The sequence below is a fragment of the Saccharomyces cerevisiae genome, chromosome I, assembly GCF_000146045.2.
Source record: "Saccharomyces cerevisiae S288C chromosome I, complete sequence".
NCBI classification, from domain to species: Eukaryota; Fungi; Ascomycota; class Saccharomycetes; order Saccharomycetales; family Saccharomycetaceae; genus Saccharomyces; species Saccharomyces cerevisiae.
The window spans coordinates 41,917-65,697 of NC_001133.9; the positions used below are offsets into that span (position 1 = coordinate 41,917).

The window sequence follows — 23,781 nt, forward strand, 5'->3', positions numbered from 1 at the left end:
TGCTTTCACTTTGTAAACTTTGTTTAGTAGTAGAATATAATATATTCAGTTTTGTTTTATAGTCACATAACACTTTGTCTTTCAAAGAATAATCTCCTTCGCAATACCAGCGAAATATTTTGGCAAAAAATTAACAATTAGGTTCATAGTCCCCTAATTCAATTAATCGAAAAAAAAAAAATAAAATATAAGGGAAGATTGTGCTGATGAAATAGACAATGAAACAATAATGAAGAATAAAGAAGAAGAAGATATAAAACATGCCACCACCATCAAGAAGTAGAATAAACAAAACAAGAACATTAGGAATAGTGGGTACAGCTATAGCAGTGTTGGTCACGTCCTACTATATATATCAAAAGGTGACAAGTGCAAAGGAAGATAATGGGGCACGACCTCCAGAGGGTGATTCAGTAAAAGAGAACAAAAAGGCAAGGAAGAGCAAATGTATTATAATGAGCAAGTCGATACAAGGACTGCCCATAAAGTGGGAGGAGTACGCCGCTGATGAAGTGGTTTTGCTGGTACCTACGAGCCACACTGATGGATCAATGAAACAAGCCATTGGGGATGCCTTTCGCAAGACGAAAAACGAACACAAAATCATATATTGCGATAGCATGGATGGATTATGGTCATGTGTAAGACGGCTAGGTAAATTTCAGTGCATATTGAACTCCAGGGACTTCACAAGTAGTGGTGGTAGCGATGCAGCAGTCGTTCCTGAAGATATAGGCAGGTTTGTCAAATTTGTTGTTGATAGCGATGTAGAGGATGTGCTGATTGACACTTTATGCAATTAATGTAGAAAAGAGTTTCTTGTAACAGTATGTAAAGAATAAATAATTATAAGTATAAATAAAAAGAGAAGGTGAAATAATAATAAGTAAGCAGCTCGGTTATAAGAGAACAAAAACACACGAAAAAAAAAAAGTCGTCAATATAAAAAGGAAAGAAATCATCATTACAACTTGACCGAATCAATTAGATGTCTAACAATGCCAGGGTTTGACAATGTAGAAACGTCGCCTAGTTGGTCACTTTCTCCTGCTAGGATTTTTCTTAAAATACGTCTCATAATTTTGCCGGATCTTGTCTTGGGCAAGTCATCCACTAAAATGATCAATTTTGGTGCGGCAAATGGCCCGATGTCTTTTCTAACAGTAAAGACCAAATGCTTCTTGATATCTTGTAATTCATCATCTGTTGCGGTGGACCAACTAGATTTGTTTTTCAACACCACAAATGCAGCAACTGCTTGACCAGTCAAGTCATCGTTGAATCCGACAACAGCACACTCGGCCACAATTGGATCTTCGATAATAGCAGCCTCAATTTCAGCGGTAGACAGACGGTGACCAGAGACGTTCACCACATCGTCTACACGACCCAAAATCCAGATATAACCATCCTTATCCTTTGCAGCACCATCACCAGTGAAATAGTAGCCAGGGTAAGGGTTCAAATAAGTGTCTAGATACCTATCATGATTTTTCCAAATAGTTCTTGCAAATGATGGCCATGCAGCTTTGACGGCAAGGACACCCTCTGCGTGGCTGGTGTTAAGTTCTTCACCAGTGTTAGGGTCAAGAACAACTGCATCAATACCGAAGAAGGGGAATGAGGCAGAACCCGGTTTCATTGGTGTAACACCACCAGCCAGCGGGGTGACCAGATGCGAACCAGATTCTGTTTGCCAGTAGGTGTCTACAATGGGGATTTCATTTTTACCTATTTTTTCAGAGTACCACTCCCAAACTTCAGCAGCAATTGGCTCACCGACCGAACCCAAGCAACGCAAAGATTTTAAGGAATGATTTTCGATGTAGGAATCACCAGCTCTTTTCAACAAACGCAAAGCAGTTGGCGCAACATAAAATTGGGTGACTTTGTGTTCATCAATAATATCCCAATAACGGGAGTAATTTGGGTACGCAGGAGTCCCTTCAAAGACCAAAGTGGCACAACCATATAGTAAGGGACCATAAACCACATAAGTGTGGCCTGTAATCCAGCCAATGTCTCCAGCTGTGAAGAAAACGTCTTCTTGGTGAGTGTCAAAAGTGTAGCGCATGGTCAACAAAGCTCCCAGCAAGTAACCTGCGGTAGAATGTTGAACACCCTTGGGGGCACCAGTAGAACCAGACGTATACAACAAGAATAATGGATCCTCAGAATCAACGGGTGTGCATGGATAGTAGGTCTTGTATTTCTTCTTTTCTGTTGCCCAATCCAAATCTCTGGGGGCATGGAAAGCAACAGATGGATTGTTGGTCTTTCTATAAACCAAGACGTGTCTCACGCCTGGGGTCTCTCTTAGCGCGTCATCAACAATTCTTTTAGTCTCAATGACTTTACCACCTCTGTTGGATTCATCTGTAGTGATGACAACTTTAGAGTCCCCATCGTTGATACGATCTCTCAAGGAGTTGGAAGAAAACCCGGCAAAGACTACGGAGTGAATGGCACCGATACGGGAAATGGCCAACAAGGTTATGATTGCTTCTGGGACCATAGGCATGTACACGGCAACAGTATCGCCCTTGCGAACGCCCATAGAGTAAGTCAGCACTTGTGCCACTTGACAAACTTCTTCAAGTAGTTCCTTGTAGGTAATGGAATAGCCTTGGCCAGGCTCGTCACCTTCGAAAATAATGGCTTTCTTGTTAGGAGTCTTCAAGGCATGTCTGTCAACACAGTTGTAACAGGCGTTTAATTGGCCGTTGAGGAACCATGCATTGTTCTGGAAGGAGGGCCTGCCCGTTTTAGGGTCTGGGATGAACACCTTATCGAATGGCTTAGACCAGTTTAAAAATTGGGTAGCTTTAGAACCGAAGAACTTAGCAGGGTCTTCAATAGACTCCTTGTGCAAGCGCTGATAGTCCTGCAACCCGTCCAAGTGTGGAGAATAGTGGGTAGCAATTGCGGGCTGCAGTCTATCTGAGATGGGCCGTTGTGGCACGATCTTGACCGAAGTCAAATGTTCATACTCATGTTCCTTCTTCTGCTGCGCAGTGGCGGCAGACTGGGACATTTTTGCTTTCAACTTGTCAATTTCACTTGACTGTTCTTCTAGTTTTGATGATTGTACGGCAGAGGGCGACATAGCACAGTGGGCAATGTCTTTCTAGTAGTTTTGATATGTTTGGTTTTGCTTATAGATAGAAAATATAAGAACAAGATATAACGTACTACCAGATAACCTAAGGGAGAAATATGCTTAGAATAGCCGCCCAGTTTATATACAAAATGAAGGGAGAACTATTTGCCACCGAGGAACTGTACCCCAACTGCAATACCCATTGAATAATGGCATCGGAGGCTCGGCGGCAATTCGTACCCCAACCTTTTTTTTTTACTTTTCTTTGGATCTTAGAGATAACAGAAAAAAAGGATGACCCCAATCATTTGCCACGGCATGTCAACAGGTGAGTGCCTTTTGAGGGGGGGGGGTCATCTCGACATCCGGCGAAATGGAGCAGTCACACGTGAACATTTTTAGGGGATGGAGAGTGCTACGCCGTTCGTCCGAGATGATTATCATATTTACACAGCCGTACATACACGTGCCATTTATCTTGATATCATTCTGGACGTATGTGCACATGTGATTTGCTTTTGTTTTTTTAAGAATGTCGGGTAATAAACAGATTGTTTTTCTGGGAGGATAATCTTTTCTTTTTTCCTGTTGGTATTCTAAAATTAACCTTGCTGTTTCTTTTTTTTTTTTTTTTCGCGCGACTACTCAGCCATCTTGCATTTTTAAAGAAAAAGATAATCATTAATGCCTTCACGGGAATACGTATAGAACATTATTAAAAGTATATGAATGGCATATATATATAGAACACCACCCTTGGAAAACATTTATACCCCTTAAACTAAAACAATTTGCTGCGCTATACCGTGTTTCAGTGTATTATAATACATTCATTTCTGTTTCATTACGATTATATTGACGTGATAAAAAGATTATATAGCCATGATCTTCCTAAACACCTTCGCAAGGTGCCTTTTAACGTGTTTCGTACTGTGCAGCGGTACAGCACGTTCCTCTGACACAAACGACACTACTCCGGCGTCTGCAAAGCATTTGCAGACCACTTCTTTATTGACGTGTATGGACAATTCGCAATTAACGGCATCATTCTTTGATGTGAAATTTTACCCCGATAATAATACTGTTATCTTTGATATTGACGCTACGACGACGCTTAATGGGAACGTCACTGTGAAGGCTGAGCTGCTTACTTACGGACTGAAAGTCCTGGATAAGACTTTTGATTTATGTTCCTTGGGCCAAGTATCGCTTTGCCCCCTAAGTGCTGGGCGTATTGATGTCATGTCCACACAGGTGATCGAATCATCCATTACCAAGCAATTTCCCGGCATTGCTTACACCATTCCAGATTTGGACGCACAAGTACGTGTGGTGGCATACGCTCAGAATGACACGGAATTCGAAACTCCGCTGGCTTGTGTCCAGGCTATCTTGAGTAACGGGAAGACAGTGCAAACAAAGTATGCGGCCTGGCCCATTGCCGCTATCTCAGGTGTCGGTGTACTTACCTCAGGGTTTGTGTCTGTGATCGGTTACTCAGCCACTGCTGCTCACATTGCGTCCAACTCCATCTCATTGTTCATATACTTCCAAAATCTAGCTATCACTGCAATGATGGGTGTCTCAAGGGTTCCACCCATTGCTGCCGCGTGGACGCAGAATTTCCAATGGTCCATGGGTATCATCAATACAAACTTCATGCAAAAGATTTTTGATTGGTACGTACAGGCCACTAATGGTGTCTCAAATGTTGTGGTAGCTAACAAGGACGTCTTGTCCATTAGTGTGCAAAAACGTGCTATCTCTATGGCATCGTCTAGTGATTACAATTTTGACACCATTTTAGACGATTCGAATCTGTACACCACTTCTGAGAAGGATCCAAGCAATTACTCAGCCAAGATTCTCGTGTTAAGAGGTATAGAAAGAGTTGCTTATTTGGCTAATATTGAGCTATCTAATTTCTTTTTGACCGGTATTGTGTTTTTTCTATTCTTCCTATTTGTAGTTGTCGTCTCTTTGATTTTCTTTAAGGCGCTATTGGAAGTTCTTACAAGAGCAAGAATATTGAAAGAGACTTCCAATTTCTTCCAATATAGGAAGAACTGGGGGAGTATTATCAAAGGCACCCTTTTCAGATTATCTATCATCGCCTTCCCTCAAGTTTCTCTTCTGGCGATTTGGGAATTTACTCAGGTCAACTCTCCAGCGATTGTTGTTGATGCGGTAGTAATATTACTGATCATCACGGGACTTCTGGTTTATGGAACTATAAGGGTTTTCATCAAGGGAAGAGAGTCTCTCAGATTATACAAGAATCCTGCGTACCTACTTTACAGTGATACCTACTTCTTGAACAAGTTTGGGTTCTTATACGTTCAATTCAAAGCAGATAAGTTTTGGTGGCTTTTACCCTTATTAAGTTATGCGTTCTTAAGATCCCTGTTTGTTGCCGTTTTACAAAACCAAGGTAAGGCTCAAGCAATGATCATCTTTGTCATTGAACTAGCTTACTTCGTTTGTCTCTGTTGGATAAGACCATATTTGGACAAGAGAACTAATGTTTTCAATATTGCTATTCATTTGGTGAATTTGATCAATGCATTTTTCTTTTTGTTTTTCAGTAATTTGTTCAAGCAACCAGCAGTGGTTTCGTCAGTGATGGCGGTTATTCTGTTCGTTTTGAACGCGGTGTTTGCTCTATTCCTATTATTGTTCACTATTGTCACCTGTACACTGGCATTACTACACAGAAACCCAGATGTCCGTTACCAACCAATGAAAGATGACCGTGTGTCATTCATTCCTAAGATTCAAAATGATTTCGATGGCAAAAACAAAAATGATTCTGAACTGTTTGAATTGAGAAAAGCTGTTATGGACACCAATGAAAATGAGGAAGAAAAAATGTTCCGTGACGACACTTTCGGCAAGAACCTGAATGCAAACACAAATACAGCAAGACTCTTTGATGATGAGACTAGTTCATCCTCTTTTAAGCAAAATTCCTCTCCCTTCGATGCCTCGGAAGTAACGGAGCAACCTGTGCAACCAACCTCCGCTGTCATGGGTACGGGTGGCAGCTTCTTGTCTCCACAGTACCAACGTGCGTCATCTGCTTCTCGTACTAATCTAGCGCCGAATAATACAAGCACCTCCAGTTTAATGAAGCCTGAATCAAGTCTCTACCTGGGGAATTCCAATAAATCATATTCGCATTTTAACAACAACGGCAGCAACGAAAACGCCCGCAACAACAACCCATATTTGTAATCCAATATATACTCACATGTAACAACTTATTATATAAATATTTAAGGGCAAGGATATCCTACATTATATTTCATAGAAAACCGCTCAAAAAGGTGTATTATCTCCATTACATCCCAACACCACACATATTTCAGCGATAAAAACCTTAAATGTGAAATTCGCTTTGGCTCTGCTTCCTTAAATGTACGCAATTGCCGCTTTTTTCTGACATCTTTTTTGACGTGTAGAGAAGGAAACAGATCCTCCAGAAGGGATTTACTGTTGGCTATTTTGTGTTAGAAGCAGGTTAATAATAGATTAGGTTGCGTAAGTCATGGTCGAAAATAGTACGCAGAAGGCCCCACATGCCGGAAATGATGATAATAGCTCTACCAAGCCATATTCGGAGGCGTTTTTCTTAGGGTTCAATAACCCAACGCCTGGATTAGAAGCTGAGCACTCAAGCACATCGCCTGCCCCCGAGAACTCCGAAACACATAATAGGAAAAGAAATAGAATATTGTTTGTCTGCCAGGCTTGTAGGAAGTCAAAAACAAAGTGTGATAGAGAAAAACCTGAATGTGGTCGATGCGTCAAGCATGGGTTAAAATGTGTTTATGACGTATCAAAACAGCCAGCACCACGAATTCCGAGTAAAGACGCCATTATATCAAGGTTGGAAAAAGATATGTTTTATTGGAAAGATAAAGCTATGAAGCTACTAACAGAGAGAGAGGTGAATGAATCAGGCAAGAGATCAGCAAGTCCGATCAATACAAACAATGCTAGCGGGGACAGTCCTGATACCAAGAAGCAGCATAAAATGGAACCTATATATGAACAAAGTGGTAACGGGGATATAAACAATGGTACCAGAAATGATATTGAAATCAACTTGTATAGAAGTCATCCAACCATGATCATGAGTAAAGTCATGAAAAGAGAAGTTAAGCCGTTATCTGAAAATTATATTATAATTCAGGACTGTTTTCTAAAAATCCTGGTCACTTCAGTGTTCCTTGACACTTCAAAGAACACGATGATACCGGCATTGACGGCAAACGCGAATATTACAAGAGCCCAGCCTAGCGTAGCAAATAACCTTTTGAAATTGAAGGAAATGCTAATCAGACAGTGTCAAACCGAAGATGAAAAAAATCGTGTAAACGAATTCACTGATAGAATACTACAAAATACAAATTCAAATAGAAACTTGAAAATCGGTATGCTATTATCAATGCTTTACAATTCTGTCGGTTACCAATATCTGGAGGATCATTGCCCTCAAGGTGGCGAATATTCGGATTTATTGAGAAATTTGATCAATGAATGTGAAGCTATTTTGCCATCTTACGAAATTATTGAACGCTACAAGAACCACTTTTATGAGTACGTTTATCCAAGTCTACCTTTCATCGAATTAGAAATTTTTGAAGAATCATTAAGTCAAACAATTTTTCCGGACCCAAACAACCCCTCCAAGGTGCAAATACGTATGGGTAGCACACATTTGAGAGCTAAGGTGGAAAACTTGAGTCTTCTATTGGTTATCTTGAAACTCTCATACATGTCAATAAGGTTTTTAGATCATAGTACAGCAGACTCGAGTTTTTATCTTTCAAAGGAAATAATTGATAAATACCCAATACCGAACGATTTTATTTTATTGAGTCAAAGATGTCTAGCATCGGAAAATTGGTGTGCATGCGCTAATGAAAACATCATATCATGTTTACTATATATCTGGTCTTTTTTTGCTTTTTCTCCTGAAGAGGGTGATTTCTTTCTCGAGCACCCCACCGATGTTATCAGTAGTTTGATAATGATGCTTTCCACCTCGATTGGTCTCCACAGAGATCCTTCAGATTTCCCTCAATTGATTTCCCCGTCCACCTCAGATAAAAGAACCTTGAATCACAGAAGAATACTCTGGTTGAGTATCGTTACCGTTTGTTCGTTTGAAGCAAGTCTCAAAGGTAGACATTCTGTCTCACCGATATCTTTAATGGCCTTATTCCTAAATATTAAGGATCCTGATTCTCTGACGGTATATATGAACCGAGTTAGGGGCGATCTAAGCGATATCAATAATCACAAACTTTTGAGAATTCATAAATTTACATTCAAGAGAGCCCAGCTTGCGTTACTCCTGTCGGACTTAGATAACTTGACGATGACATACTATGGTAGTTTCCATTTGCATTCAATTGAATTCATAAGAGAAAAGATTGAGATTTTTGTGGAGGAAAACTTTCCCATAGTACCATTAAAAAGTGTCGCACAGGATAAGTCAGACCTTGATGACATGAATGTGATTTCAGAAATGAATATATTATCTTCAGAAAATTCTTCTTCATTTCACAATCGAATAATGAATAAACTATTGATGTTGAGAACTTCAATGGCCGTATTCTTGCATTTTGAAACACTTATCACTAAGGATAAAAGTATCTTCCCATTCTACAAGAAATACTTTATGGTTAGCTGTATGGATGCGTTGTCACTAATAAATTATTTCAATAAGTTTTTCAACGGAGAATATCGACACGCAATATCTTCTTTAACCAGTTTTAATGTTACAAAATTTATTCAGTTAGCACTATCCAGCACAATCTTCAGCCTATTAGGGATTATACTAAGAATAGGTTTAGCCATCCATATGTTATCTTCTGAAGTACAAAAGTTATCGGGAACGACAGATCCAAGAATAAAGGAGTTAAATACCAAAGTCGAAAAATTTAGTACCCTGCAAAGAGATCTCGAGTCTGCTTTAGAAGGTATATATTGCTCTGCTTCGGAACATTTAAGATTCACATACTTCCCCGTTTTTAAGATGTTGGCTTTATTCGATGTCATTGTACAAAGGATGAGAAAGGGTGAATTATGGCACGGCATATTTACGATGATTCAAATGGAACAAATGCATTCTAGGATAATCAAGACATTAAGCATTACCTTAGGAGTCAAACTGGACAAAAAGGATAGGCTATTAGAGGAATTGATGGCATGCAATCACGTTGCGAATTTTAGCGTTGAAGATATAGATGAGCTGAACCGTAATATCAAAAAAGAGATTCAAATTTCTTCAGGATTGAAGCCGCCTGTAAACACAATTGACTTAACCAACGGCGAACCATTCGGAAATGCTGTTCCTACCTTCACAAAGACATGGAGTTCATCCTTAGATAATTTAGAAAAACTATCATCGGCCGCTGCAGTTGGTCAGAGCTTGGACTACAACAGTGGTTTACGTCAGGGTCCTTTGGCGGGTGGTGGTTCAAAAGAGCAAACGCCAATAGCCGGGATGAATAACTTGAACAATTCAATCAATGCTACACCAATTGTCGATAACTCATCTGGATCACAACTTCCTAATGGTTTCGATAGAGGCCAAGCGAATAATACTCCTTTTCCAGGTTATTTTGGAGGTTTGGATTTATTTGATTATGACTTTTTGTTTGGCAATGACTTTGCTTAAAAATTTTCTTTCCAAACTCCTACCTATTCATTTCATCAATTAATTAATATTATATAGCCACGAATTTATGAAACTGACCGATAATATAAAGTGCTCAATATATATATATATGTATATAACGGTTAACGTAAGAAGAGCTCTTCCCTCTTAAACATTCGAAAAATGATTGAACCAGTATATTTGGTCGAGCAAGACTTTCTCCTTCGCATATTTTACGGCAGGTATGGATATATCGCCTCTTGCTGCAAACCCGTGAGCCACACCACTGAAGAGGTCTAACTGGTAAGTAGCGTGATTATCCTTTAATTTTTCCTCCGTTAAGTGTCTTAAGTTTGCCGGAAAGATGTGATCCTCTTCCGCTGCTGAAATCAATATTGGTTTCTTGCTATCAATTGCTTCAATTTCCTCGATGCTGACGAAAGATGGATGTGCAATGGCTGCAGCATTGGCAAGACCCCCGTCGCCACTAATGTGTTGGACGGCAAACTTTGCACCAAAACAGTAACCCACAACGCCAATAAACTTTGGGTCATATTCAAGTTTTAACAACTTCATGAATCCATCAACAATTTTCTTGGTGACTTCAGGAGAATGTCTTTGAAACCAGGCATCACGATCAATTGGTTTGTCCGATGAGATAGCATCGCCGAATAAAATATCGGGAACAAAGACCATGTACCCAGCACTAGCAAATTTGTCGGCCGTTAATAAAACATTGTTGAATTTATTGCCATACACATCTGTCAAGATAACTATAACTTTTTCCTTGGGAGATGTAGAGCCTGCTGCATAAGTATCTAAACCGAAGATTTCTTCACGACGACCCTTGGGTGTTCCATCGTGACAAACTCCTTCAAAGCAACACTTGCCAGGTTGATTAGATGCCATTTGATTGAAATAATTTTGTTCTGCTGTAGTTAGACGTAGTGGAAAACTTTAAGTCTACTGAGTCTTGAGACCTTATCACCCTTTGAAGGTTTCTTGCAAATGAGCGTGGTTTGGCATTTTTTATCGGAAAGAAAAAAAGGGCTCCGCCTTAGGCCAGATATCATAGAAATGCAACACTTCCCTAATATAGAAATTTGGGCATTAATTATTTTGAGAATTTTGATGATTTGAATAATTTCATTAACGTAAAGGAACATAGTGCTACGAATCCAACAGTGGACCCAAAAATGAGAGCCGTTTGTCTGTAGTCGACATCTTTTGCTGCTGTTTCTTCTGGCAATCCCGGAGTGTTTTTGCCAGGATCAAGAGCAGCTTCTGTGATTTTAATAAACAATTCATTAAGGGAACTTAGCCATCTGGATGATATGTGCAGTGGGTGGTTCACAAATAGCTCGTCTGCCAGTTCATCTGGTTGGATTTGACACCTTTGTTGCTGCTTATCCAAATCTGCCTTAGAAGCTACAAATACCAACGGTAGATCTTGTAAATGTGTGAATTTGTCTAGAAGCGAAACTAAGTAGGAGAATGATTCTGGGTCGCTGGAATCGTATGTTAGACAGATTACGTCACATTCTTTTAACTTATCCTTATTCTCTAGTATGGCGTATTCCTGTTCTCCAAGTTCTTGCAAAATCAAATAGTACTGTTTCCCACCTTTGAGTTCTAAACTATTGACTGCAATTCTTGGTTTGATTGTCGGAGAATACTCCTCCGAGAAAGATCTGCCCAAGAAGGCCTCTAGCAAAGAGCTTTTGCCGCAACATGGCTTTCCAATGACAAAGCAATTGAACACTTTTCTGTCATTGATATTGGATCTGTAAAGTTTCCCGGAACGGCGTCTCATTTTCCTTGGCTTGGTTACTTGTAGGGCTAGTCTTGCATCTTCCTGAAAGCCAAAATACACCAAGTAAGCGGTAGTTGTGCTATAGTTCAAGAAAGTCGTCATACTCCATTGTGCTAGCCAGCCTTGTAAGGTGATGCAACCCTTGTTGTTTACGACAGTGGAGAAGGGGAAATTCGTTGAGGTCCATAGTTTAGGCAGCCCTGGTGTGCACTTAAATAGACGATGTAATTCTTGATTATTCAAACCACCATCATTGTCGATATCAAACTTCAAAAAAATATCTACAAGAAATCTGTAGCCCTTGGGGCTCAATTCCACACTGGAAGTGTCAGGGACAACCAACCTCGGATGGAGAATTTTGTCATTAATACACAAGGAATCTGTGTAATGGAAAGTTCTTAGGATAGCCCATGTAGTTTCGTGTCTCCCCCTTTCAGCGTATATTTTGTTCAGTACAAGGAAACCATCTTTGGTGATGCCTTTTCCCGGTACGTATAGCTTGCGGTTAATGTACTCTTGATCGTGCTTGGAAATATCCAAAAGCAAATCTTTAATAAAATTCAGTTCGTTTACATCGATACTCTTATTGAAGCACTTTTTTTGTAAGCCCAAGATTTCGTTGTCATCTAAATATGAGTCCTGGTTTAAATCGCTTAAAAGAAAAATTCTTTTTAAAGCCATGACAGCCAATGGCTTTAGTTCACCTACCATGGCATCAAATAAAGGTGATATTGGGTGTGTTATAGCCCTTTGGCAAAGATAAAACGCTTGGTTAAGATCAAACTGTGTCTTGGCACTTGTCTTAATGCAAGTGTCGATTTCTTTAAACTCCATTAATATTGGGATAAATTCTTCATCCTCCACTTTGGTATCGATATCATCATCACTGTTCTCTGACACGACCATTGCATTGGCATTAACATTCGATATGGAATCACATTTATTTTTGCAGAGAATGACAGGAATATTCAACCCCAGGGATCTGAAATGAGGCAACCAAAAGAGAGAAACATGGTCATACGATTCGTGATCGCAATACACAAGCCAAATTACGTCGGCGGACTTCAACTCATGGTCTAAAGCTATGAGGTCCGAATCTGAAGTGTCTATAAGTACTGTATTCTTAGGAGAATATGTAGGTGATGATGAGAAATCTCTTGGGATACTGATGGGTGGCAGCACGTCCTGTATGGTCGGTATGAATTCAGCTTTTGTTAATGATACAATCAGACTGGATTTACCAACCCCTTCATCACCGCAAATAACTACCCGAATCGTTTCTTTAGTCATTGTGTTGTTCAACACATTAGTATTTAGAAGTCCGCTATTTTTGTTTTCAATTTTTATTTGTTTAATATACAAATTTCATTCTTGTTTTGAGGGTAAACCACTATACCAAATGTTGAAGATCTAAAGGTATCGATCAAATATGTTGCTAGAGAGTGACTGAGTGTTACATTAAATATATTTATATATAAACGTATGATATTTAGGGATTGTTGATTGATAGGTTGAAAAGTTTCGATCTCAATGACTCATTTTCCTGTTCTAAAGCCTTGATTCGAGCTTCTGAAGCGTTAGCATCGAGCTTCCGTCTTTCTCTTTCGGATATCCATCTTCTTTGTAACTCCTCTATTCGTAAGGTCAGTTCTTTATTTGGAGTTGCCGTTAATTCATTGCCCTGTTGATGTGGCTGCTCTGGGGTTTCCATGGAAATCAGTGAAGAGATATATGAGTTTATTATGGACTCTAATGCAGTCTCTATAAAAGTGTAGAGCGATTCTAGTTTGGGCTGAATCAAATTCAAGTTTTTCAACGCATTTGGTACAGATTTTATGGATTTCATTTTCCTGTCAAATTGGGCAATAGAACTTTCTTGTAAGATTTTCTGCAGAATATTGAAAATACTGTCAAGGTGTAGTAAAAGGTTCTGATTAAATTTGATAAAATTGCTTTCATATTGGGATAGTATTAACTTTTGGTTGTCCAAAGTATTTAACTGATTTTTTAATTGGTAATTCTCCAAGTCTAATTTGTCTAACTGATTTTGTATTACGTGGAATTCCTCTGATTTATCGATTTGAAGGTCATTGATTTGTTTTTCCAAGTCATTGATGTAGCTGTCCCAATTATTTTCCTTTAGTTTATTGATTTTGGTCTGAGTTTCCAGTTCTTTGGTTAAAACTTTTTCATTTTGTTTCATTTTAATGATGTCTTCCTTCAATTTTTCCAAATTGTTTATCAAGACAGATTGCGATTCGATCTTTTCCTTCAGTTGGGAAATCAAATGATCTTGTTTTTCTATAACGGAACTAGAATTTTCTTCCAATTCTAAGGAATCTAGTAGATGAGACTGCTCATTTAGTTTGGACGCTATTATTTTTTCTAATTTTTGCGATTTCTCGAATTTCAATCTAATGGAATTTATAAATTGATCATATTCTTTGTGCAAATTTTCTATGACAATCTCTAATTGAGTGTCTAAGGTTTTCTCAAAACGAGACTCGACGGCTGAAATTGGTAAGGAAGTACTGTTTGCCATTACATTTTCTGTATCAATGTGGTTGTTACTGTCATGAATTTCGTCATTCTGGTATCCACCATCAGTATTCTCCTCTTTACTTGATGGTGAGTCCCTACTTTCTAACTGTGATCCTGCTGGTGAGGACTGGGCCAGTGAAAGAAATTCTTCCTTATCCTGCTTTGATTCCGCTCGACTTTTGGAATGCAAAAAGTCCTGCAAGAATTGGATGATGAACTTGGACAAAGTATCCATTTTTTCAAGAACATAATCCGAGCTCAGCTCTAAAGTTTCCTCCAGGGTCTCCCTCTCTTCTTTATCAAGAAGATGGGCATTTTCATCTTGCTCATTAAAATGCGTCAATATAAAGGACAATAGGTGATTGATCGTATTCACGATACTTTCCGAATTTTCTAAATTCTCTTGAACGAATTGTAGCGTATCTTGGTACTCGACTTCCTTCGCCTTTAAATCCTGTTTCAATTTGTTTATTTCAAGATTTAGACCCTCGATAATCGAATTTCTAAAATCAGTGTCATTGCCCAGCGATGGTGCATTGCCGTCTTTATTAGGGATTCTGCGAATGTATTCATAGAGTACTTGAATCTTGATTTTGGCATTAGTCAACTCCTTCTCCAAATTTTTGACTTTGTTGGAATCGTTCATCAGAGCAGGCTTGATGGGATCGTTATGAGATGACCTCGTGGTCATGGAGTCCCTGAGTGATGGTATGGACATCCCAGAATCCATCGAGTTTGTGAACTCGCTGTCGTCATCATCACCAGTGTTGTCATTATTGCGAAGATGCCTGCCACTAGGAATCCATCGACGTACCATGGCTATAACTTTCCTTATGTTGTTTGCTTAGTTTTTTGATATTAGTGTTGCTTATGTGAAATTTCGCGATTTCAATTAAAATAATAAATACATATATAAAGAATATACACAGAGGGAAGCAAAAGTAAACTAAAAGTGATACTTACACGAGCTTTTTTGGTTCCAAACTGTTCATGATGATGCCGGACCCTTCCCAGTTGACTTCTTAGTGGTCAATTGTAGGCCATGCCATCTGGAAATATCGTCCCTCAAAATTCTGTTCACCAGCTGGTGCTGCTTGATGAGACTCAGTCCGTTGAACTTCTTGCTTGTTATGTTGATAGCAAACATGGATCCGCAGCCACCGGAAACGTCTTGCACTTTACACACTTCAGGTTCCAGTTCCTGTTGTAGTTTATCGGTGATCATCTTCTCCTCCGGAGTCATTGCCATCTGCGTTGAGTACCAAAGCTTTGAGCCCGTCAGAATCCTTGGCCACCGGACATGCTTCACAGATATAGAACGTAGCATGGTCTGTGGGAGCTTCATTTCTATGTTTTACCTTCTCTTTTCGCTTTTATGGTTCTCAGTGACCAAATAAAGAAACTTATATATGTTCCGGAATGACGAATCAAAAAGAGAATAGCATCGTTAGCAGCAAACGAAAGTGGAAAGAGAATAATGTTCAAGAGAGCAATGAGCACAGATGGTCCCGTGGCACGTACCATCCTGAAGAGACTGGAATGCGGCTTTCCAGATTACAAGAACTTTGCGTTTGGCCTCTACAACGATTCTCACAAGCATAAGGGCCATGCTGGTGTACAGGGAAATGTCTCTGCTGAGACACATTTCCGGATTGAGATGGTCAGTAAAAAGTTCGAAGGCCTGAAACTTCCACAACGCCATCGTATGGTTTATTCCCTCTTGCAAGACGAGATGGCTCAGGCGAACGGTATCCATGCTTTACAATTGTCACTAAAGACCCCACAGGAGTATGAATCCAAAGCGAAATAGAATGCATAAGCATAAGTGTACACGTTGAGTTTATTGTTTTATTTCCCCTACATATATATACATATATATGAAATTACTTTACGTACGTATAAGCTTTGTTCAGTCATCATGAACCAGTGTCTTTTCGTACTGTTCTAAGGACATTAGACCCTCGACCTGTTCCACATTAACGCCCTCACCAAGCTTCATTTTGACTAGCCAGCCGTCACCCATAGGATCTTCGTTCACCACACCTGGATTTTCCTCAAGATTAGTGTTAATTTCCTCTACGGTACCATCGGCAGGCTGGTAGATCTCGGAGGCTGACTTGACGGACTCAATGGACCCTAGCGACTCACCTTGGGCAATCTCAGTGCCCACTTCTGGCAACTCAACATAGGTAGCGTCCCCTAAGGCATCAGTGGCGTATTTTGTAATTCCGACAAAGGCAGTCTTGTCCTGATGCACAGCTATCCACTCATGTTGGGAAGTGTACCTCACGGCTTGAGGTCCTTGGGATGAGTACAAAAATGGTAGTTTATTCTTGTTTAGGGCATTGCCGGAGCTGTTTCTCAAAAACAATTTGCTCACAGTGGGCATGCGGGTGGTCCATAGTCTAGTAGTGCGTAACATTGTCGATGTGGTATGCTTCATGTGGAGATTCCCTTTCCCATTAGATACTTGTTTGTTGGTCTGTATATATAGAAGAAAGAGTTAGCGAAAGTGACTCCGCCGCTGAATGACTCCTTACGGAAGTGTCAAAATTGCGAGGTCCCTATAGCACAGAATGATAGATAAAACATTGATTTGCAAGTTGAAGGAAGACCCTACACATGCGTATATATGATGTATGTAATGGTTGTGATCATTTTAGCCTGTCAAGCAGTGAATCGCACTGCTTGTGTAAGCCTTCATCTTCTTGCTTTAGCTGATGCAGCAGGTCGCGAACAGTGTCCTGCACTGGGGGTCTAAACATAATGAGAAACTTTAGCGTTTGGAAACCAAGGGAACTTCTTGCCGGATCCAGGCAGATAGGCTTCAGTGCCTCAAGATGATCGCTTTGAAGACTGGGCAGTTCGCTCATAAGTCTGATGAAGAATCGTCTGTGTTTGTTTTCAAGGAATGGACCCAGAGACTCGAGAACTCTTAAGGACCATTTTTTGTAGTTAGAGGGATCTTGATGCAGCGAGGTTTGGAAGAACCATTCTTCATTGAGCCATTCAATGATCAGACTGACACGTTGCTCGAAATCCTGGATGAAGAAGCCAAGCAGTTCTTCACGAATCAGGTCACTGGCCTCTTGTGCTTCGATTCCTCTCGTAACCAATCTGATTAAGACGTGTAACCATGACGAGGAGTCGTCATCGTCCAGTAATATGGAGGAGGAAGACGAAGATTTGGCCCGGGTAGTATCCTGGCGACCGGATAATTCAAACAGTTTCTTGGTCAGCTTTGAGAGGTACTTTAGTTTTTCATCCTGCGTCAATGAGTCAGGTTCAAAGGGGGGTGCGATCTCCTTAATGGCAGAAGTTGATTTGTTGGCATCTCCTGAGATTTCTTGGGCGCTTTCCTCTTCTTGAAGCATCTTCTGCATTCGGTCATCGTCTTCGGGCTCCTCTGGTTCCTCCGCTAGTGGTTCTGTTTCCATTTTGATTTTCTTGCTATTAGCCGTTGGGCCATCGTTTCCAACTTCTTCATTGTCGTTGCCGTCGTCATCATCGTCGGATTTCCTCTTTGATGATGACGAGGACGGTACAGAATTGATGTACGTATTCATTAAATCCGTGTACCTCGAAGCAACGATAGACAATCCGGTGATCAGTTTCGTGCTGTCCATTTGCAAGATGGCCTCTGTGGACAGCTTGATAAGTATGTCATTGGGTAGCTGGGTCACATCCTGGTTGGAGTTCGAACTGTTCATCAATGAGTACACAGATGAGTAGGTGTTGCTGATTGGTTTGGGTGAGTTGTTGAAAAAAGTATTGCCCTGGTGTGAAGCCTTGTTGAGGGTGTATTTTTGCAATATCTTCAGTTGATCAAGCATGTTTTCGGTTGAAGAGCCCGTTGCAGGTGCGGACACAGGCGTGGGGGTCTTTGTGGACACCCCTAGAGTAGACAATAACGCGGATAATTGCCTTTTCCATAGTGAGATGTATTTTAGTTTGTCCTGCCTGGACAACGTTTTCTTGCTATTGCCCTTGGAAGGGTCGAAGTTCAAAATTCCCTTGCTCTTGGTCTCTTCGCCAATAACGTGTAAAGTTTGAGAAATCTTGGTCAGCTTGGAGTAGATCGATGACCCTGATCCGGATGAGAGGGATTTTGTAATGATTTGATTTTTTAGCCCAAATTGCACAAAGTTCTTGTACGCCCTTTCAACAAATCTCTTGGATAGTTTGTAGTTCAAGTCAGACTTGCCCTCTAGGGGAAACTTGGCGTCGACGTTGAAACGCAACAGCCCGGAAAGAATTCTTATTGTTGTCTGCGGCCTTCTTTTGATGACGAAGGATAAAGAATTGATGATACCAATGAAAACGGACGAGACCATGTACTGTTCCTCAATTAGGTAGTTTAGCAACATATCAAGAAGCCTCTTAGCCTCGCTCTCCAAAGCCGGTTTGTTCAACACAGGGTGGTTATCCGGGATGGTAGATGAATTAATCTCGTTGCCGCTGGGTGATTTAGTTTGCGACAGCACGACCTCAGATATGAACTTGATGGTCGCTAATTTCACGCCGATATTTTGGTCAATCTGCGCCAGCCATTGTTCGACATCCGTTTCATCGTCAACGGTGGCACGCAAAGGATATGCAGTTCTCCAGTGCGAGAGCACGAACTTCTTCAGCATACACAACTGATCAAACATTTCCTGGTTTGATGTCTTAGCAACCAGATCCAACACCAGCGGGTATGAAGCGCACATAATAAGCACGATATTCTTGTACACTAGTACGTCCGCGGTGGATTGCGCCATAGCAAGAAGTAGTGGCAGATATTGAGCAGCAATAAACGGTCTCTCAGTATTCGCAATTGGAGAGTCCATCGACACCACGTCTAGAACTAACTGTGTAAAAAACTTGGCCAAAGGCAACTTCAGCTTGCTGAGATTACCGTTGTGGTACATGGATGCCGTAGTTTCGAGCACCTTGGGCAGCATCTCCGTTGGATTGTTGTGCATGGCCAGTGTCTTGGCCTGTAACAATTGTTCCATCTCTGCAGATGACATTGCGCTGCTTAGTGGTAGTTATATGCTTCTTGCCACGATTTAACCATTTGTTCAGTCAAGTACTAACGGTTAAAAGGTATCGAAATATGGCAACTTTTCACTTTTAGATCAAGTCACTATATACGACTTGAACATCAGAACGGCGATTTTCCATCAAGATGGAGTGGAAACCACGCCATTATAAAGGAAAGCTAGTTTTATGTCTCGTATACATGCGGAGTAGGACAGTGATATAACACACATAGCTAGACACAATAGACATCATGAAAAGGTCCACGTTGCTGTCGCTGGACGCATTCGCTAAGACCGAAGAGGACGTACGAGTCCGCACCAGGGCCGGCGGGCTGATCACTTTATCGTGCATCTTGACCACGTTATTTCTGCTGGTGAACGAGTGGGGACAGTTCAATTCTGTGGTAACAAGGCCACAATTGGTGGTGGACCGTGACCGACACGCAAAGCTGGAGCTTAATATGGATGTGACATTTCCATCGATGCCATGTGACCTGGTGAATCTCGATATTATGGACGACTCTGGAGAGATGCAACTAGACATTCTTGACGCAGGGTTCACGATGTCTAGGTTGAATAGCGAGGGTCGCCCCGTGGGAGATGCTACTGAGTTGCATGTGGGTGGGAACGGCGACGGAACCGCGCCGGTTAATAACGATCCTAACTATTGTGGGCCATGTTACGGTGCCAAAGATCAGTCGCAGAATGAGAATCTAGCACAGGAAGAGAAGGTTTGCTGCCAAGACTGTGATGCAGTGAGATCAGCATACTTGGAGGCAGGCTGGGCTTTTTTCGACGGGAAGAATATCGAGCAGTGTGAAAGAGAGGGCTATGTCAGCAAGATTAACGAGCACTTGAATGAAGGCTGCAGGATCAAAGGTTCTGCACAAATTAACAGAATTCAGGGGAATCTTCACTTTGCCCCTGGAAAACCCTACCAGAATGCATATGGACATTTTCATGATACTTCTTTGTACGACAAGACTTCGAATTTGAACTTCAACCACATCATCAATCATTTGAGCTTTGGGAAGCCGATCCAGTCCCACAGTAAGTTGTTAGGAAACGATAAGCGCCACGGCGGCGCCGTAGTTGCCACTTCTCCCTTGGACGGACGCCAGGTGTTCCCGGACAGGAACACACACTTTCACCAGTTCTCGTATTTTGCCAAGATTGTCCCCACCAGATATGAGTACTTGGATAATGTTGTCATTGAGACCGCGCAGTTCAGCGCCACTTTTCATTCCCGACCTCTTGCCGGTGGAAGGGACAAGGATCATCCAAACACACTTCACGTTAGGGGTGGTATCCCTGGTATGTTCGTCTTTTTCGAAATGTCTCCATTGAAAGTCATCAATAAGGAACAGCACGGGCAGACTTGGTCGGGCTTCATCTTGAATTGTATCACCAGCATTGGTGGTGTCCTAGCTGTGGGCACTGTCATGGACAAGCTATTCTACAAAGCACAGAGATCGATCTGGGGCAAGAAGAGCCAGTAGAGGAAGAGACTGTCATAGGGAAGAGCCCTTTCTACATACTACTACATAATATATATATATAGTATAGAAATTGGTATATCACTACTTGTACAAATATCATATTGTACGATAATCGCGAAGAACGACGCACTGGTGGGAAGAAGTGGAAAACAGAAGCTTTAAGGTAGAAACAGAACAAGAATGTGGCTATGGTAGGATAGCAGAAGAGTACCATTGCTGTTATCATTTGTTGCCTAGCCCTATCAAGACCTGTCTGCTAATCCAACCCGAGAGATCATGGCGATCCAAACCCGTTTTGCCTCGGGCACATCTTTATCCGATTTGAAACCAAAACCAAGTGCAACTTCCATCTCCATACCCATGCAAAATGTCATGAACAAGCCTGTCACGGAACAGGACTCACTGTTCCATATATGCGCAAACATCCGGAAAAGACTGGAGGTGTTACCTCAACTCAAACCTTTTTTACAATTGGCCTACCAATCGAGCGAGGTTTTGAGTGAAAGGCAATCTCTTTTGCTATCCCAAAAGCAGCATCAGGAACTGCTCAAGTCCAATGGCGCTAACCGGGACAGTAGCGACTTGGCACCAACTTTAAGGTCTAGCTCTATCTCCACAGCTACCAGTCTCATGTCGATGGAAGGTATATCATACACGAATTCGAATCCCTCGGCCACCCCAAATATGGAGGACACTTTACTGACTTTTAGTATGGGTATTTTGCCCATTACCATGGATTGCGACCCTGTGACACAACTATCACAGCTGTTTCAACAAGGTGCGCCCCTCTGTATACTTTTCAACTCTGTGAAGCCGCAATTTAAATTACCGGTAATAGCATCTGACGATTTGAAAGTCTGTAAAAAATCCATTTATGACTTTATATTGGGCTGCAAGAAACACTTTGCATTTAACGATGAGGAGCTTTTCACTATATCCGACGTTTTTGCCAACTCTACTTCCCAGCTGGTCAAAGTGCTAGAAGTAGTAGAAACGCTAATGAATTCCAGCCCTACTATTTTCCCCTCTAAGAGTAAGACACAGCAAATCATGAACGCAGAAAACCAACACCGACATCAGCCTCAGCAGTCTTCGAAGAAGCATAACGAGTATGTTAAAATTATCAAGGAATTCGTTGCAACGGAAAGAAAATATGTTCACGATTTGGAAATTTTGGATAAATATAGACAGCAGTTATTAGACAGCAATCTAATAACGTCTGAAGAGTTGTACATGTTGTTCCCTAATTTGGGTGATGCTATAGATTTTCAAAGAAGATTTCTAATATCCTTGGAAATAAATGCTTTAGTAGAACCTTCCAAGCAAAGAATCGGGGCTCTTTTCATGCATTCCAAACATTTTTTTAAGTTGTATGAGCCTTGGTCTATTGGCCAAAATGCAGCCATCGAATTTCTCTCTTCAACTTTGCACAAGATGAGGGTTGATGAATCGCAGCGGTTCATAATTAACAATAAACTGGAATTGCAATCCTTCCTTTATAAACCCGTGCAAAGGCTTTGTAGATATCCCCTGTTGGTCAAAGAATTGCTTGCTGAATCGAGTGACGATAATAATACGAAAGAACTTGAAGCTGCTTTAGATATTTCTAAAAATATTGCGAGAAGTATCAACGAAAATCAAAGAAGAACAGAAAATCATCAAGTGGTGAAGAAACTTTATGGTAGAGTGGTCAACTGGAAGGGTTATAGAATTTCCAAGTTCGGTGAGTTATTATATTTCGATAAAGTGTTCATTTCAACAACAAATAGCTCCTCGGAACCTGAAAGAGAATTTGAGGTTTATCTTTTTGAAAAAATCATCATCCTTTTTTCAGAGGTAGTGACTAAGAAATCTGCATCATCACTAATCCTTAAGAAGAAATCCTCAACCTCAGCATCAATCTCCGCCTCGAACATAACGGACAACAATGGCAGCCCTCACCACAGTTACCATAAGAGGCATAGCAATAGTAGTAGCAGTAATAATATCCATTTATCTTCGTCTTCAGCAGCGGCGATAATACATTCCAGTACCAATAGTAGTGACAACAATTCCAACAATTCATCATCATCCTCATTATTCAAGCTGTCCGCTAACGAACCTAAGCTGGATCTAAGAGGTCGAATTATGATAATGAATCTGAATCAAATCATACCGCAAAACAACCGGTCATTAAATATAACATGGGAATCCATAAAAGAGCAAGGTAATTTCCTTTTGAAATTCAAAAATGAGGAAACAAGAGATAATTGGTCATCGTGTTTACAACAGTTGATTCATGATCTGAAAAATGAGCAGTTTAAGGCAAGACATCACTCTTCAACATCGACGACTTCATCGACAGCCAAATCATCTTCAATGATGTCACCCACCACAACTATGAATACACCGAATCATCACAACAGCCGCCAGACACACGATAGTATGGCTTCTTTCTCAAGTTCTCATATGAAAAGGGTTTCGGATGTCCTGCCTAAACGGAGGACCACTTCATCAAGTTTCGAAAGTGAAATTAAATCCATTTCAGAAAATTTCAAGAACTCTATTCCAGAATCTTCCATACTCTTCAGGATATCATATAATAACAACTCTAATAATACCTCTAGTAGCGAGATCTTCACACTTTTGGTAGAAAAAGTTTGGAATTTTGACGACTTGATAATGGCGATCAATTCTAAAATTTCGAATACACATAATAACAACATTTCACCAATCACCAAGATCAAATATCAGGACGAAGATGGGGATTTTGTTGTGTTAGGTAGCGATGAAGATTGGAATGTTGCTAAAGAAATGTTGGCGGAAAACAATGAGAAATTCTTGAACATTCGTCTGTATTGATAAATAAAACTAGTATACAGCAAATACTAAATAATTCAAGAAAAAAACATTAGATAGAGAGGGGCAGATGTTCAAGCTATACCCATTATATTGATCCACACTTAGTATTAAGATACGTCTGTGAAGGATGAAAAAAAATGTATAATGTGACTAGAGGAAGTAAGGAGAAAAAACGATAGTAATCGTATTTTAGGTTGTGCGTTTTTATAATTTTTTTTTTTTTGTAATTCTATGCAAATGTAATATAAGTATATTTAAAGAAATAATGAGTCCTGTGAAAACAAAAAGAAAAA

General features: G+C 40.5%; 13 protein-coding genes across 13 annotated transcripts, besides 1 other annotated feature; 6 read left to right on the plus strand and 7 right to left on the minus strand.

The window, feature by feature from the left end:
- Positions 1-75: 75 nt before the first annotated feature.
- Positions 76-235: an origin of replication (ARS105; Autonomously Replicating Sequence).
- A 25-nt stretch (positions 236-260) lies between these two features.
- Positions 261-803, plus strand: PEX22 (ubiquitin-protein transferase activating protein PEX22; the record flags this gene model as incomplete). Its single annotated transcript, NM_001178198.1, has 1 exon — positions 261-803. One exon carries the CDS (start codon positions 261-263, stop codon positions 801-803), a length of 543 nt encoding a protein of 180 aa, NP_009346.1.
- A 161-nt stretch (positions 804-964) lies between these two features.
- On the minus strand, positions 965-3,106 carry ACS1 (acetate--CoA ligase 1; the record flags this gene model as incomplete). The annotated part of the gene is made up of 1 exon (NM_001178197.1): positions 965-3,106. One exon carries the CDS (start codon positions 3,104-3,106, stop codon positions 965-967), a length of 2,142 nt encoding a protein of 713 aa, NP_009347.1.
- Positions 3,107-3,982: 876 nt separating this feature from the next.
- On the plus strand, positions 3,983-6,334 carry FLC2 (flavin adenine dinucleotide transporter FLC2; the record flags this gene model as incomplete). Its single annotated transcript, NM_001178196.2, has 1 exon — positions 3,983-6,334. One exon carries the CDS (start codon positions 3,983-3,985, stop codon positions 6,332-6,334), a length of 2,352 nt encoding a protein of 783 aa, NP_009348.2.
- Positions 6,335-6,647: 313 nt separating this feature from the next.
- Positions 6,648-9,791, plus strand: OAF1 (oleate-activated transcription factor OAF1; the record flags this gene model as incomplete). The annotated part of the gene is made up of 1 exon (NM_001178195.2): positions 6,648-9,791. The coding sequence occupies one exon, from the start codon at positions 6,648-6,650 to the stop codon at positions 9,789-9,791; it is 3,144 nt and encodes a 1,047-aa protein (NP_009349.3).
- Positions 9,792-9,938: 147 nt separating this feature from the next.
- On the minus strand, positions 9,939-10,679 carry AIM2 (the record flags this gene model as incomplete). The annotated part of the gene is made up of 1 exon (NM_001178194.1): positions 9,939-10,679. The coding sequence occupies one exon, from the start codon at positions 10,677-10,679 to the stop codon at positions 9,939-9,941; it is 741 nt and encodes a 246-aa protein (NP_009350.1).
- Positions 10,680-10,884: 205 nt separating this feature from the next.
- GEM1 (ERMES complex Ca(2+)-binding regulatory GTPase GEM1) lies at positions 10,885-12,873 on the minus strand (the record flags this gene model as incomplete). The annotated part of the gene is made up of 1 exon (NM_001178193.1): positions 10,885-12,873. The coding sequence occupies one exon, from the start codon at positions 12,871-12,873 to the stop codon at positions 10,885-10,887; it is 1,989 nt and encodes a 662-aa protein (NP_009351.1).
- Positions 12,874-13,072: 199 nt separating this feature from the next.
- Positions 13,073-14,941, minus strand: SPC72 (gamma-tubulin complex subunit SPC72; the record flags this gene model as incomplete). Its single annotated transcript, NM_001178192.2, has 1 exon — positions 13,073-14,941. The coding sequence occupies one exon, from the start codon at positions 14,939-14,941 to the stop codon at positions 13,073-13,075; it is 1,869 nt and encodes a 622-aa protein (NP_009352.2).
- A 171-nt stretch (positions 14,942-15,112) lies between these two features.
- On the minus strand, positions 15,113-15,469 carry BOL3 (Bol3p; the record flags this gene model as incomplete). The annotated part of the gene is made up of 1 exon (NM_001178191.1): positions 15,113-15,469. The coding sequence occupies one exon, from the start codon at positions 15,467-15,469 to the stop codon at positions 15,113-15,115; it is 357 nt and encodes a 118-aa protein (NP_009353.1).
- Positions 15,470-15,601: 132 nt separating this feature from the next.
- On the plus strand, positions 15,602-15,934 carry BOL1 (Bol1p; the record flags this gene model as incomplete). The annotated part of the gene is made up of 1 exon (NM_001184453.1): positions 15,602-15,934. One exon carries the CDS (start codon positions 15,602-15,604, stop codon positions 15,932-15,934), a length of 333 nt encoding a protein of 110 aa, NP_075206.1.
- Positions 15,935-16,033: 99 nt separating this feature from the next.
- GCV3 (glycine decarboxylase subunit H) lies at positions 16,034-16,546 on the minus strand (the record flags this gene model as incomplete). Its single annotated transcript, NM_001178189.1, has 1 exon — positions 16,034-16,546. The coding sequence occupies one exon, from the start codon at positions 16,544-16,546 to the stop codon at positions 16,034-16,036; it is 513 nt and encodes a 170-aa protein (NP_009355.3).
- A 232-nt stretch (positions 16,547-16,778) lies between these two features.
- PTA1 (RNA-processing protein PTA1) lies at positions 16,779-19,136 on the minus strand (the record flags this gene model as incomplete). The annotated part of the gene is made up of 1 exon (NM_001178188.1): positions 16,779-19,136. The coding sequence occupies one exon, from the start codon at positions 19,134-19,136 to the stop codon at positions 16,779-16,781; it is 2,358 nt and encodes a 785-aa protein (NP_009356.1).
- Positions 19,137-19,399: 263 nt separating this feature from the next.
- On the plus strand, positions 19,400-20,647 carry ERV46 (retrograde cargo receptor ERV46; the record flags this gene model as incomplete). Its single annotated transcript, NM_001178187.1, has 1 exon — positions 19,400-20,647. The coding sequence occupies one exon, from the start codon at positions 19,400-19,402 to the stop codon at positions 20,645-20,647; it is 1,248 nt and encodes a 415-aa protein (NP_009358.1).
- Positions 20,648-20,923: 276 nt separating this feature from the next.
- On the plus strand, positions 20,924-23,488 carry CDC24 (Rho family guanine nucleotide exchange factor CDC24; the record flags this gene model as incomplete). The annotated part of the gene is made up of 1 exon (NM_001178186.1): positions 20,924-23,488. One exon carries the CDS (start codon positions 20,924-20,926, stop codon positions 23,486-23,488), a length of 2,565 nt encoding a protein of 854 aa, NP_009359.1.
- Between the last annotated feature and the right edge of the window lie 293 nt (positions 23,489-23,781).